The sequence below is a fragment of the Geospiza fortis genome, unplaced genomic scaffold (assembly GCF_000277835.1).
Source record: "Geospiza fortis unplaced genomic scaffold, GeoFor_1.0 scaffold35, whole genome shotgun sequence".
Lineage (NCBI taxonomy): Eukaryota > Metazoa > Chordata > Aves > Passeriformes > Thraupidae > Geospiza > Geospiza fortis.
Genome location: NW_005054453.1, coordinates 557,462 through 571,052, shown reverse-complemented (window position 1 = coordinate 571,052; position 13,591 = coordinate 557,462). Strand labels below are relative to the sequence as shown.

The window sequence follows — 13,591 nt, the reverse complement described above, 5'->3', positions numbered from 1 at the left end:
CCAGATGCCCAGTTCTTGTGCAGAAATGAAGCCAATGTCTTTCCCATTTCCTTGATGGATGTCAGTCTCCTCTTCCAATACCCTTCAGCTGGCTCTCCTGCTGCCCTCTGTGCTGGCCTTTCCAACATCTGAAAGCTCTGTGTCTCCCTGTCCTTCGGGGGACTCACAGAGCACAGCCCTTCATTTCCAGCGTCCCCTGGGGCAGCCTGCTTTCTGCAGGCATCTCAGTGACCATCCACGCTCCTTCTCAGTCTCCTTGCTTGAATGACAACGTCTGCACAGGCTGCTGGAGCTTTCAGACACCTTTCCTCTCAGACAGTTTGCTCCTCTCGCTTCTCAGTGCTTATACAACCTGAGAACAAACTGCTTATTGTTGTCTTCCTTAACCTCTTGTCTGTTTGCTTAATGTTTTCTTCTAAGTGGGATCTCTTTAAGGCAGGGAGTCCCCCTTCATCAAACAAGGGAGAAGCACCCATGGTGTTATGGTCACTCCTGCAGATCATTACTTAATGACTGACACTAAACCAGAGATATATGTAGAAACTAAATGCCAATCCACTGTAGTTTGGCACAGCTTCAGTACATGTGGTGCAGCAGTTAAACACAACACAGTTTTCACTTGCTTGTGGCAATGCCACCACCCCCTCTGCAAACAATACAATCATTGCTTGCCTTCTCTTTTTCTGTTGCTTTTCCCCCCCCTTCCCAGCTGGAAGATGATATTATAGCCAAACCTGATTTTATTGAAAGTATAAAAAGCTTTGCTGCTCAACAGTCCCAGGATTGGATGGTTCTTGAGTTCTCTCAGCTTGGATTTATTGGTAAGTATTAAGACCTCAGCGGGATCAACTGCATTTGGAGCTGTGTAGATCAAAAAGGTCTCAGTCAGAATCACATCTCAAAGCATGGAAGAGCCTGCATATCAAAACTTCCTTGGTTCTTCAGGAAACAGCCCTCTGAAAGTAGTTTACTTTTTGTTCTGTTTAAAACTGTCTTGTTAACACAGAGTCTCTTCAGCACAGAATCTATAATTGAGTTCCCATAAGGAGGCAGTTGTTCCACCTCAGGGAACTATGTGCCCCTGTAATGTGTAGTTCTCTTTTCAAGAAGGGAATTTGAATGATCTATAAAAAACCCCAAAAACTTCCTTTTCTTTGTGGAGGAGAATATGCATCCCATATCAAAGGGCTGATGATCAGAACTCTTCAAAGCCAGGTTCTATGTGAAGTTTTTCATTAAATATCATAATTACATTCATGTGTGCAAGGCTGGTGTGATGCTTAAATGTTTATTTAAATAAATTACATTTAAACATAAAGCTGGTGATTCTTGCATAGCAATAAAAAGATAACTTCTTGTCTTGCTTTCAGGAAAATTGTTTAAATCAGAAGACTTACCACTCATAGTGGAATTTTTTCTCATGTTTTATAAGGATAAGCCTATAGACTGGCTCATAGACCACCTGCTCTGGGTTAAAGTGTGCAATCCAGAAAAGGATGCTGTAAGTATAACTGTGAGCCTATGAAGATGAATAACATTCAAACACTGTCAGTGGCAAAATTCATTTTCAAAAAGTGGAATATAAGTCTCTCAAACTGAACTTACTTTGGACTGCCCAGAGTTTCTGCTTCTTCTTGGGTTTTGGGATTCAGGAGTTTTAACTGGTGCAGCCAGTTCCTGCTCCAGGATTTGCACGTGTTACTGTTGTGTTGATAAAGGAGCAGGAAGAGACAGACAGGACTTGTGCAGAGCAGGAGATTAAGGGGAACAGAACAAGCAAGCTTCAAGTTTTATCCTGTAGCATAGGTGACTTCTGGGGATAGCAGAAGGTCCCTGGTTTTAGATTTAGTTATGCACTGCAGAGTGTCCAGACCCACTTCATACAGATAGCAGCAAGCTTTTAAATCCTGCTCTGTGGGTTAGGCCAGCTCGTAGGAGTTAGAGTGTGCCTCAAGAAACGAATTTCAGTTCTTGCCTGCCTGTGAAAACAGATAAAAAACCAGATGCTATTATGCTGACATCACTTATTCCAGATCTAACATGTGCCAACTTCCATCCAATAGATGAAATACTTTATTTGTGGCTGTTCCATCTTCTAAGACCTGATTTCTACCTAAAATGAAGCTGTGTTCCCAAAAGGCAGGCAGGCAGCTTGTGGAAGTCTGCTCTGATCGAGCCAAAGCAGAGTGGTGTCCCCAAGCTTCTACTGAGTTTCACCTCTGCATTTGCAGTTTCAATTGCTGTGGGTAGAGAAAACCCAGTGAGACAAATCAGTGTCCCATGGCCCTTGGGTGGGAATGACCAGTGGCATGACCTGCTGGGACTGGTCGTGAGAATGCAGGAAATGGAGACTGGGAGGAGGCTGGGGGTCCCAGCTGTGGTGCCTTCTCTGTTTGACAGGTTAAAGCAGTGAACTTGCCTGTAGGCACCAGAGAGGGTAGGCTGGCAGCTCCTCACACCTTCTCCTTTGCAACCAACCAAGAGTGTCACAAAGTGATCCCACGCTGTGCTACGCAGGAGAGTCAGCAGAGCACTTGTTTGAGGTCTCTGTGTGACATCCTGTGGTGAAGGATGTTTGGCATGTGTTTGCATAGAACCATAGCATTGTTTGGGTTGGAAAAGACCTTAAAGATCATGTTGTTCCAACCCCCTGCCATGGGCAGGGACACCTTCCACTGGACCAGGTTGCTCAGAGCCCCATCCAGCCTGGCCTTGAACATCTCCAGGGGTGGGGCATCCACAGCTTCCCTGGACAGCCTGTTTCTGTGCCTCACCATCCTCACAGGAAAGAACTTCCTCCTAACAGCTAATCCAAACCTGCTCTCTTGTAGCTGGAGTCCATTCCTTCCTGTCCTGTCACTCCAGGCTCTTATAAAAAGCCTGTCTGTGTGTTCCCTGCAGGATCCCTTCAGGTACTGAAAGGCTGCAATTCCAAAGCCTTCTTTTCTCCAAGCTGAACAATCTCAATTCTCCCAGCCTTTCCTCACAGGAGGGGCACTCCAGCCATCTGATCACCCTGGTGGACTCCTCTGGATTCAACAAGACAGGTCCATGTCCTCCCTGTGCTGGGAGCCCAGAGCTGCATGCAGCACTGCAGGTGGGCTCTCAGCAGAGCAGAGGGGCAGAATCCCTCCCTCCCCTGTGCTCTGCATGAGCCCAGGACACGTCTGGCTCTCTGGGCTGTGAGTGCCATGGCCAGGGCATGTCCAGCCTCTCCTCCACCAGCACCCCCAAGTCCTTCTGGGCAGGGCTGCCCTCAATCTGCTCATCCCCAGCCTGGACTGATACTGGAGGTTGCTCCAACCCAGGTGCTGCACCAGCACGTGGTCTTGTTAAACCCTGTGGTATTCCCATGGGCCCACTTCTCAACCTTGTCCAAATTTTCAGCCTGGACTGACTATTAACATATCAAGGTTCAGCTACATCTGCTCACCAAGAAAAGACAGTTTGTGATGGTCAGAGCCATCAGATCTCTGCATGGTTCAGAAACTTTGTCACGCTTGCCTCCTGTGGACCATCGTTCACTGCTGGGGTCCCCAGTAAAACAAAAAAGCTATGGACCTCTTAGAGCAGGTAGAGAGGCCACAGAGAGGACCAGAGGGCTGGAGACAGGCTGAAAGAGTCAGCTTGAAGAAGAGAAGGCTTCAGGGGAGACCATAGAGCACCTTCCAGTATCTAAAGGGAGCTTGTAGGAAAGAGGGAGAAAGCCTTTTTATGTGTTGTGACAAGGGGCAAGAGTCCTAAACTGAAAGAGGGTATGGTTAGATTAGATAGAAGGATAACATTTTTATGGTTAGAGTGGTAAGTGACTGGCACAGGTTGCCCAGGAAAGGTGTAGATGCCACATCCAGTGTTTCTGACCAGGCTGCATGGGGCTCTGAGCAACCTGGCTTAGTGGAAAGGGACTCAGAACAAGATGATCTTTACAGGCTGCTTGAACCCAGCCATTCTGTGGTTTTGTGCAGTGGCCTGTGCCTGTCACACGCAGTGGGAACTGCAGGTGCAAGGGTGGCAGCCCTGCCTCAACAACAGCCTTATCTCAGCTTCTGCAGAAATGACCACAGCAGCCTCATGCCACTGATTATTCTCAGCTGCTGCCAGGAGCAGCTCTTTTGGTAGTGCTGCCATGGCATAAAACAAGACATTCTAGAGCCTGCATTATTGCAGGGGAGGAATTGCAAATCCTGTCAGTAAAGGGTCACAAATTATTTTTCTTAAAAATATTTCTTCTTTACTCAAGTCCAGTGCCTTTTAGAGAAAGACTTGCCAGTAAATCAATTTGCACACAATGTATTGTGGTTTTACATTGTTTTGCTGAACATCTGCTGTGGACAAAAAAAACCAACTTAGTTTTTTTAATAGCTTTCCAGGGCATTTTGAACTTTTAATTAGTACTCCTGTGGAAACCATAAATCCCTCATAAGTTTTGATGGTTTTAAGCCAGCTGAGTGAAGACTTAATCGCTTCTGGCTTTAGAAGGCATTGGTGTATTTAATGTAACATTTTTCTTTTATAGAACTGAAAGCACTTGATGGAAGAGGTAAGCACATTATCCTCTCAAATTTTAAGGTCTGAGACCTGGAAGACAGAAAAGTTAAATGATCTTCCAAACTCATATAATAATTCTGTGGCAGCACCAAGAGTACAACTCAGGGAGTCTCATTTTAGCTCTTTGCTTTGTTCCTTGCCTTATGCTTCACTGTCATATTAATAACTGTGGCATGTTTGTGTCGTTGTATCAGACAGCAATGCTCTATATATACAAAGAAAAAAAATTATATTTAAAGAAGTAGTTTGCTATCATTCAAATATCAAGAAACTACAAGATTAGTACCAATTATAGTTATTTAATTCCTTGATATATGTCATGTCCCAGGTGTAGTAAAACAGGAAATCATGGTTGAAACAGTATTTAAGGGCTTTCTCTAACTATGTGATAAAAGATCCATAACTTAGAATACATTAGAGCCTGCCAAACACAACAGAAAGAGGCAAAATTATGAATATTGAAATATAACCAGAATCCTTCTTAAGAAGGTCAGTTTTGGTCAAAATAGTTTCATTAGAATGATTTGGCAAGACTAAAAGTTGAAATAAAGTTTGCCAGAAACAGCTAAGAAATCAGTCAGTTTCAGATTTGAGTCAATTTTTGTCACCCTGAAAGTGATTAATCACATTACTGTTCAGAAATCCATGAGTTACTGGTGATTGAGCCTTCAAATCTAAATAACAGCATGAGTGGAATTAGGAGTTTTGGTCTAGAAACAGTGTATCTGACAGAAGGTGACTGTTAATTTAAGGATTGCTCATTTAAATATGGATACAAAATCTGAACCCACACTCTTAACTACATAATGAAATTGCCTTATGGAACATAGCTTGTCTCTCCTTGGTTAAATAATCCTTCACTCCCTTTTGCTTTCTTTCTAGACGCACTGTGAAAAGGAAAAGTCAAAGTTACGTATCCGTGCGAAGCCATCTCTCTTTCAGCATATGGGAACTTTCTCATCATTGGCTGGGAAGATACAGAATTTGAAAGTAAGAACAAGAAATTAATGCCATATTTTTACATTATATGCTTGTGTTCTGACTTATTTCTCAAATTAATTTCAAGGACCACATCTTTGGCATTATATGGCGTTTCAATATGCAATTATGTCCTGCAGGTTTGGTAGAGAATTTTGATCTGGCATCTAAGCTGCAGGTGGAGCACTGCTCCTGCACAAACACCTTTGAATCTCTCATCTCAACAGCCTTTCATGGCCTGTAGGAGCCCTCTTCACAGCACAAGGTTTCAGATGCTCTGCTCCATGCTGACAAAGCCATGACAATTTGCTTTGCCTGAGCAGTTCACATCCCCAGTAAGAGGGACAATTAAGAAGGTAGGACAAAGGTGTGCCTAACTTGATGGCCACAGATTTTTAGGGAGAGTTTGGAGGGCAAACCACACATCTGATAAGCACATGAGCAGTCATGAACCAGACTTCAGGAATCTCCTGATGGTGCCATCTAGAGTGACAAGATTTCTCAGTTGGATCAGAGCAGAGATTCACGCAGCCTTTAGCAGAGCCCAGCAATCCCATGTTCTGGCACAAGGCATCCTAGACAACTATGAAATGGCCTCCTGTGAAGATTTTTATTTTTAAATCTTGGCAGCTAAGAAACAATCAGTACAGCTCTGTCTACAAATTGTAACATCGAGTCCCAGTGATTACAGTGAAATTAATATTCTATATGTATTAAAATAGATGGTGTATTTTTTGACACTGAGGTGATTATTTTCTGGAATAGTTTCCTGTACTAATTACAGATATCAATGCACTTTTTTATACCAACAGGATAAAGATTTTGGAAAAATTTTGCTACATAAAGCACATAATAATCCACCTGCAAAAGTGGACACAAGCCTAAAAATATACAAGCAATATACCTTGGAAAAAGTTTACAAAGGACAAGACTGCTTTTGGGCCTTAGCTCCAGTGGCAGGTGACTACATCAGGTTCACATTTTTAAATCCACTAGGAGTTGAAAAGTAAGTATTACATGATATGGAACATGGAAGCCTACATATATCCAGTTTGGAAATGCTTGATTCTCTTTGAAGTTATCGGCGCTCAACTGTTTGCATAAACCTTGTTACTAAAAAAAACAGCATGATTTACTATTTATCTGCTCTTCTTGAGCAGATCTCCTCCTGAAATACATGTCTTCATTGGTAGTTAAAGAGCTTCTGAGTTTTTTTCCTTTTATTTCTTCAGGTAAATATTTTACATGCTAATTCTCAAAGGAATTTGTTTTTAGCTGATGAATTTCATCAATGGTGTCAGGGAAAGCTTTATTTGTGCAGTTGCCAAGAGAAAGTCTGTTTGCATGATGTCAGGTCTGTACCTCCACCTAGTGAGCTGCAGTGAATGACAGTTGTTACAGTAAACACTGGTGTTCTTTTTGAATCTAAAACCCTAAAAACTCTTAATGACAGAAATTTAAAACTAAACAGGGATTTTTATTCTTAGATGGTTTTGCTTGGATTGTCGTTTGGTCAATGCTCTTGCTTACTGGCTATAAAGGAAATTCTTTAGAAGCACCTGAGTTGACCAGTATTGATAAAAAAAGGGGAATTCTCCTGGCATGTAGTATATGGCCTAGTAGAAACAGAAATTTTTGCTGCCACTCACCTTCCAGAAGCCCATTCCACTTCAGTCTTACAATTACAGGAACAGATCAGAGGGCAGATCTTCCTTAGCCATTTAAACATGGACAGTTAATTTATTTGGAACTTGAGCACTAAAAATGGGGAACACTTGCCTTTGTGGTCCCAGAGAAAGATGGTTTAAATATTTGTTCTGTTTAAAATAAAAATCCTACATTATGGTTTGGTTTATAGTTTCAAGGGCTATTTCTGTTCTCTATAGCCCAAAATATATAAAGAAAAGGTATCTGAAACTTTCCTTCAAAACTGGCAAGAATTACTCCCCCAGAACTCTTCTAAAGTATAAAATACCTGGAAATAATACACCTTTATCATCAGGTACTTGTTCAGAAGTGGAAACATGGAGCACCCTGGTGATAAACTGTTTAACACTACTGTGGAAGTGTTGCCAGCTGATGTAAGTCTCTCGTTTAGAACCATACTTCATTTTCAGAATGATATTCAGCATAAAATGTCATAACCTAGAAAATGCTTCTTGAAATGTTATTGTTTTATTTTTTACAGGAAACGCTAAGAAAAGAATTGATTCACAATGGAAGTAAATTTAACTACCCAGCAACCAAAGATGGATATTTAAAAATAGGTAAATTATTTATTGTTACTTCAAACCCAGTAATTTTGTTCCTACATATAAAATGTTTCTGCTCTTAAGGATTTCATTAACTCTTTGATAAATTCAACATTCCAAGGTGAACTAGTAAGGAAAAGAAACCCTTTGCATTACTGCATGTTGTAGTGCATGGCGTCTGATCAATGACTCTCCTATTTTGATTTAAATATCACCAGTGGCAAAAGCCAAGACATCTAATTAGAAGGAGAACTAATTACGGTCCTTGTAAAGGTTCTGCATGGCAAGGTTTTGGTAGCTGGGCTGGGGGGAAACCACAGGCATGGCTTCAGTGAAAGGCTGCCAGAAGCTTCCCTTTTGTCCAGTGGAGCCAGTGGCACCAGCTCCAGGACAGACCTACAACTGCCCAAGGCTGAATCTGAATCCATCAGTGAGGGGATGTGTTACCCATTGTGGGATAACACATTTTATAAAGGGGGCAGAAAAGCTGTGTGCAACAACAACTGCAGCTGGAGAGAGGAGGGAGAATACATGAGAGAAAAAGCCCTGCACACACCCAGGTCAGTGAAGAAGGAGGGGGAGGATGCCGTTCCCCTAAGGAGGAAGGAGCAACAGAGACAACATGTGATGAACTGACCATGACCCCCATCCCCTGTCCCCCTGCACACCTGGGCAGAAGGAGGCAGAGAAAATCAAGAGTAAAGTTTAGCCCAAGAAGAAGGGAGGGTTGGGGGAAGGTGTTCTTAAGATTTGATTTTATTTCTCATTACGCTACTTTGACATGAGTAATTTTTTTCCCCAAGTCAAGTCTGGCTTGCCCACGACAGTAATTTGTGGCTGATTGATCTCTCCTTGTCCTTATTTCAACCCACAAGTCTTTTCCAAAGCATTTTTTTCCCTAACGTATTCCTGGATTTAATTTATAGTTTGTAATTAAGAGCTTTTTCACTGAGTTTGCTTGGAAGTGCTTTCATTCATATGGGTCTTGTGGGTTTTTTTCAGGGGCTTTTGAAAATGGCACAGCAGAAGGCAGCATCAGTCAGGCAATAGGAAGAATAGAGGCCATTCGTTTATCAGTCAGCTCTGACTCTCCGGTCTGGGCAATACTGAGTGAGGTGAGCATGGCAGTACAAGCATTTTTATTTTTCATTATTGAATGAATTTTGCTTCTTCCAACTGTATACTATTGGTAATCATTCATATTTCATTTTGGATAGAATTTTGTGTGGGAAAACACAAGTGAAGAATTATGCTAATTACTTTCAGGAGAGAAATTAAACACACTTCATTGAAAGTGCTGGAAATGCTCATGCAGGATGATTGTCCAGTTTTGCAGTGCTGTAACTGGACTTGCTAGGACTTGGGTTTTTGTTGTATTAAACACGTTTACAACAATACTTATACGTTACAGTAATACATTATAACAGTATACACAATACAACAATACTTCTATATTACAGCAATACATCACAACAACAGAGTCCATCCCCTCCAGGGGCTTTTCCCAATGCACCCAGCCAGAAGCATCTGCAGCTAATCCAGCAGCGATCCAATGAAGGATATTGCTACCAGACTGCCACAGAGCCCTGGCATGTCCAAAGCTTCTCCAACCCTCTCCTGGGGTCTACCCTCCTGGGGTCAGTCTTCTTCTGGGATTATTCATCCCTTCTGGGGGAACTCACTATCTTCTCCAGGGACTCTCCTGGTCCTCACCCTCTCTTGGGGTCCTGGTATTCTTCTCTTCACTCCTGGTCCTCGCAGCAGCCTTCTCTGGGACTCTCCTGGTCCTCGCTGCAGCCTTCTCCCGGGCAGCCTTCTCCTTGTAGTAGTCTTCTTTCTGCTCCTTGCAGGCTTCTGACTCTTACTCTTACTCCTTGGCTGACTCCACCCTTTTATGGCCATTGTACCTAATTGCTTACAGGTGTATATGCCACCTGTTCTTAATTGGCCCCAGCTGCAACTCATTGGGGAATACTGTGCCCCCTTACCATTCTCCCTACAGGTTTTGACAAACAAAGCTCTTTTCAGTCACCATCTTCGACATTAATTACATTATGTCAACATTTTCAGATGAGCCTCTGATTTTTAATTCTTCCAAGTTTTTCCCAAGTGTTTAAATGTCAGAAAGTCCTAAATAGAAATTCTTAGCAGAAGTCACTGAAGATAATTACTGCAGCCTTAAAACTTAGCCGTAGCTGGAAGAAGGGAAAAAACTAATGTCGTAGGCAGAATCCTGCAGATTTTAGAAAATAATGGATTTTGTTTTTTTCCAGGTACTTATCAAGACATCTGAAAACTGAAAAAAATACATTTTTGATGTGTCACTTGTTATGTATTTCTTGAAAACAAGGCTGACTTCAACAAAACAAAACAAAAAACTGGGTCAAAAGATCAATTCCATACACATTTAGTTATTAATACTCTGTATTAGGAAAGAGTTGAGATAAATCTTAGGTCTTTATATGACAAGGCATATGAAAAGAATATTAGTAATTTCTAAAACGTGTTCTTGAGTAATATTTCATATATAAAAATCTCACCTTAGTTTGGCAACATTAAATAGATATTATTACGAACAATTGATAAGGCATTACAGCCTGCCTCAGGGACTAAAGCATAAAGGTGTAAGAAGTTTCACCAGAAATAAAAATACAGGCATTTTTGAAAAATATTCAGAACACGGTGCTCAACTCCATTAAAAACACTGGTCAGTTTTGTAGGGAAATTAGAACTGAAGGAAAAGTTGTCAATATTCATTGCAAGTATTTAAAGTAGCTCACAGGAACAACTTAATGTTATGAAAATTGATCTCGAGCTTAATATAAATGTGTTTCAGCCTTAATGTACCATAAGTTATGTTAAATATTTTTTTCAATAAAAATTACCTACAAATTATCATGCGAATAACTTGAAACTTAAACAGGTATTTTTTGGAAGATTGTATAACTTCTCAGTGAATTGTGCATTGAATTGATTACAGAAAATAAGGTAATATGTGTAACTATATTTTTGTAAAAAGAAAAATTTATTTAAATAAAATTTTGGATCCTGGAATTAGATAACCAGCGTGTACTGATATTTCAATTCTTGTCACAAGTTCAAATTCAACATAAATTTGAAAACAAAGAGTAAACCACAGCAGTCTCATTTGAAAAGTTTTTGGGAAATGAGCATCTGCCTTGGACATCTACCTGTTAATGGTCAGAATTCCAGATCACTTCCTTAGCACATGAAGCACGACTGCACCCTCATTCCCCTGCACAGGCACTGCATCCTGACAGCAGGAAATAAACTGCAATATGTGGATTTGTATGGAATGGGTTACATTAATGTAGAGTTGTCTTCCTAATGCCACAGTGTTTTTCATTTAGAATGAGATGGTTTTCTTTTTTTCTGCATTAAAACAGTTCAGGAGAGTGGTTTTTTCAAAGACAACCTCTAGTAATATTTTGATAATATTGCTTAGAGGTCTATTGGTTATTTATTTTACTTTATTTAGACTTTTATGCACAGGATTGTTTATATACTGTGGTGCTATATATATGAGCGTGTGGATGTATGTACATGCATATATTGGAACAAATATTGCAGCCCTCATTAGGTTAGGAGTTTAATGCCAGTTAAAAATTCGTGCAGTAATTCAGCATGCTTGGAGGCACACTGAGGGACACCTTGGCTCCTCAGCACTTACAGTGAAAACATAAAACCTTATTTTGCCATTGCTCTCACTGCAGCAGACTCGCTGTTGGGAGTAGGGTCTGCACTCAGGGTGCCTTACATTCACTTGTTACAGGGCAGGGTCACTAAGGAGGAAATTCCACAGCAATTATTTAAATCAGCGAAAACGAAGAATATAATAAAATAAGAGATTTTGCTCCCAAAACATCTCATTTTCACAGTAAAATGAGATTTCTCTCTAGTTGTTGAAGTGTATTTTCACGCTCAAAAGCTTATCAGAATACTTGAAATTGTATTAGGAAAAAGTGAAATTTTCCATTCTGTGCTGCCAGCTTGGTGCTTCATTCCTTGTTTCTGTTTTTACATATTTTACATAACCGTAAATCAGACAATACCCTTCTCATCACTCTGACGTAAATGAGGTTTTACTTGATGCTGTAAATAATTAATGCTTCACAAGAACCATTAATTCTTCCCCGTGCTTTCGCGAGAGCAGAGGTTTCTTGCGCAGTCTGCAGAACCACAGCTCCACTGTAAAATCAAAAGAACCTCCTAAGAGGAATTCTGGATTTTCACTGAAGAAGCAATAGAGGAAAAGCAAGTTTGCCCCAGGAAGTTTACCACAAGGGAGTGCAGTGGCAGAATACTTCAGCAACAACTGAATGCTTCTGTGTGCTATTGGCAGCAGCCGCCGGAGCGAGGGAATGAGCTGGGTTGTTCACCAGGAGGGGTTTCACAACACCTGCAGCTTCCCTTCCTCCCTGCAAGCGAGGTCTCACCTGTGGGTCTCCACGTAATAATCTGTGCGCTGAACTCCACAGCTCCAAGGCCAGATCAAAGGCTGAATAGTTCAGGCCCAGGGAAGAAGGAACTTCCTCCAACTTTATGAGCCACTGATTGTGAAGTCTAGGCATTGTGACTGTCACTTGCAGAACCAAAGGTGGTTAAACCGCAAGTGAAGAAAATAACCCCGAGAAGAGTTTCAGATTACAAACCAGATCACCAGGCTCACTGAGTGGGGAATTTTACTTCAGTAATTTAATATGGTTTAAAAGATAAATCTCTACAATAAGGTCTACCTCAGGCTCGTCGTACATGTACTTAATCATGTTAAATGTCTGTGTGGTAAGAAACCACAATTTTCAAGCTGGTTCTGTTACCAAAAATCCTCTGAAAACACTGGGAAAAATACGACTCCCTCAACACTCACCTTTTTTATTGTTAGGGAGTAAGGCATTACTCTATTCTTGGCCGAGAGGTGTGTGCAGCTGACAGTTTTAGCTTCTGTGCTGGCACAGAGACAAAACTTCCTCACTGATTTATACATTTTTAGCAACGAAAGGAATTAATGCTCATTGGTTCCAAGTTACATAATTCTCTTCATTAATTAGTATTCTATCCTCTCTTGGTTTCATGCTCTTCATGCTAATTTCGTCCACATTTTTTTAGTCCTTTTATCATCTTTTTCTCGGATAATAAGTCCCCAGTTTTTCAGGCATTAATCCCCTCTCTGTCTTCTGGTTACTTCAATATCCTTGACGGGCCACAGACTTCAGATCCCAGTTGTCCAATCTTTGGTTGCCTTTGGCTCTGTTTATTGAAGCTTGTCAGGTTCGTTTTAGCAAACTTAAGGTTTCACTGATTTAAGGATCACAGTAAGAGTCTGTGAAGAAAACTAGTGCTGGCTAGAAGCAGGCATTGCTTACAATTAATGAAAACAACTAATTAAAAGTTAGTTAAGAAGCATACGACTTTGAACAGTTCAATATTAACAATGTTTGATTCAAACAATTTTGATTTTCACTGAAGCACAGTTATTCAATTCACTGAATGATATGTCTCCATTCTCGTCTTAAATCTTTTTAGGGACTTTTGAAAGGGGCATGCCAACACTTGTCTTCAGTACAAGAGGCAGATAGGAACTTGGCTTTAGTAACTTATTTAAAATGTTTTTATTTCCCTCTGCTTCGCGGCACGTATGTTCAAGCGTCAGGGTGAGTATCCCGCTGTAACTAAGGGTTTCGTTAATTCGAGGTTGGAAAATTCTTTATCCTGGCGGCTCCCTGGCTGCAGCTGTGCGGGGACGAGCGACGGGCGCCGTCCCGGTCCCGCGGCCACACCATCACAGCCCCCCT

At 41.2% G+C, this 13,591-nt stretch overlaps 1 protein-coding gene across 1 annotated transcript in view; it reads left to right on the top strand.

Annotated features, from left to right (window-relative positions):
- Positions 1–10,078, top strand: part of MGAT4D (MGAT4 family member D) — a 22,112-nt gene extending 12,034 nt beyond the window's left edge. The window contains exons 7-14 of the mRNA XM_031062597.1: positions 710–821; positions 1,371–1,501; positions 5,431–5,538; positions 6,339–6,532; positions 7,529–7,607; positions 7,715–7,793; positions 8,781–8,893; positions 10,052–10,078. Coding sequence (XP_030918457.1) covers positions 710–821; positions 1,371–1,501; positions 5,431–5,538; positions 6,339–6,532; positions 7,529–7,607; positions 7,715–7,793; positions 8,781–8,893; positions 10,052–10,078 — 843 coding nt within the window. The remainder of the gene's footprint in view (positions 1–709; positions 822–1,370; positions 1,502–5,430; positions 5,539–6,338; positions 6,533–7,528; positions 7,608–7,714; positions 7,794–8,780; positions 8,894–10,051) is intronic.
- The last annotated feature ends 3,513 nt before the right edge of the window (positions 10,079–13,591 follow it).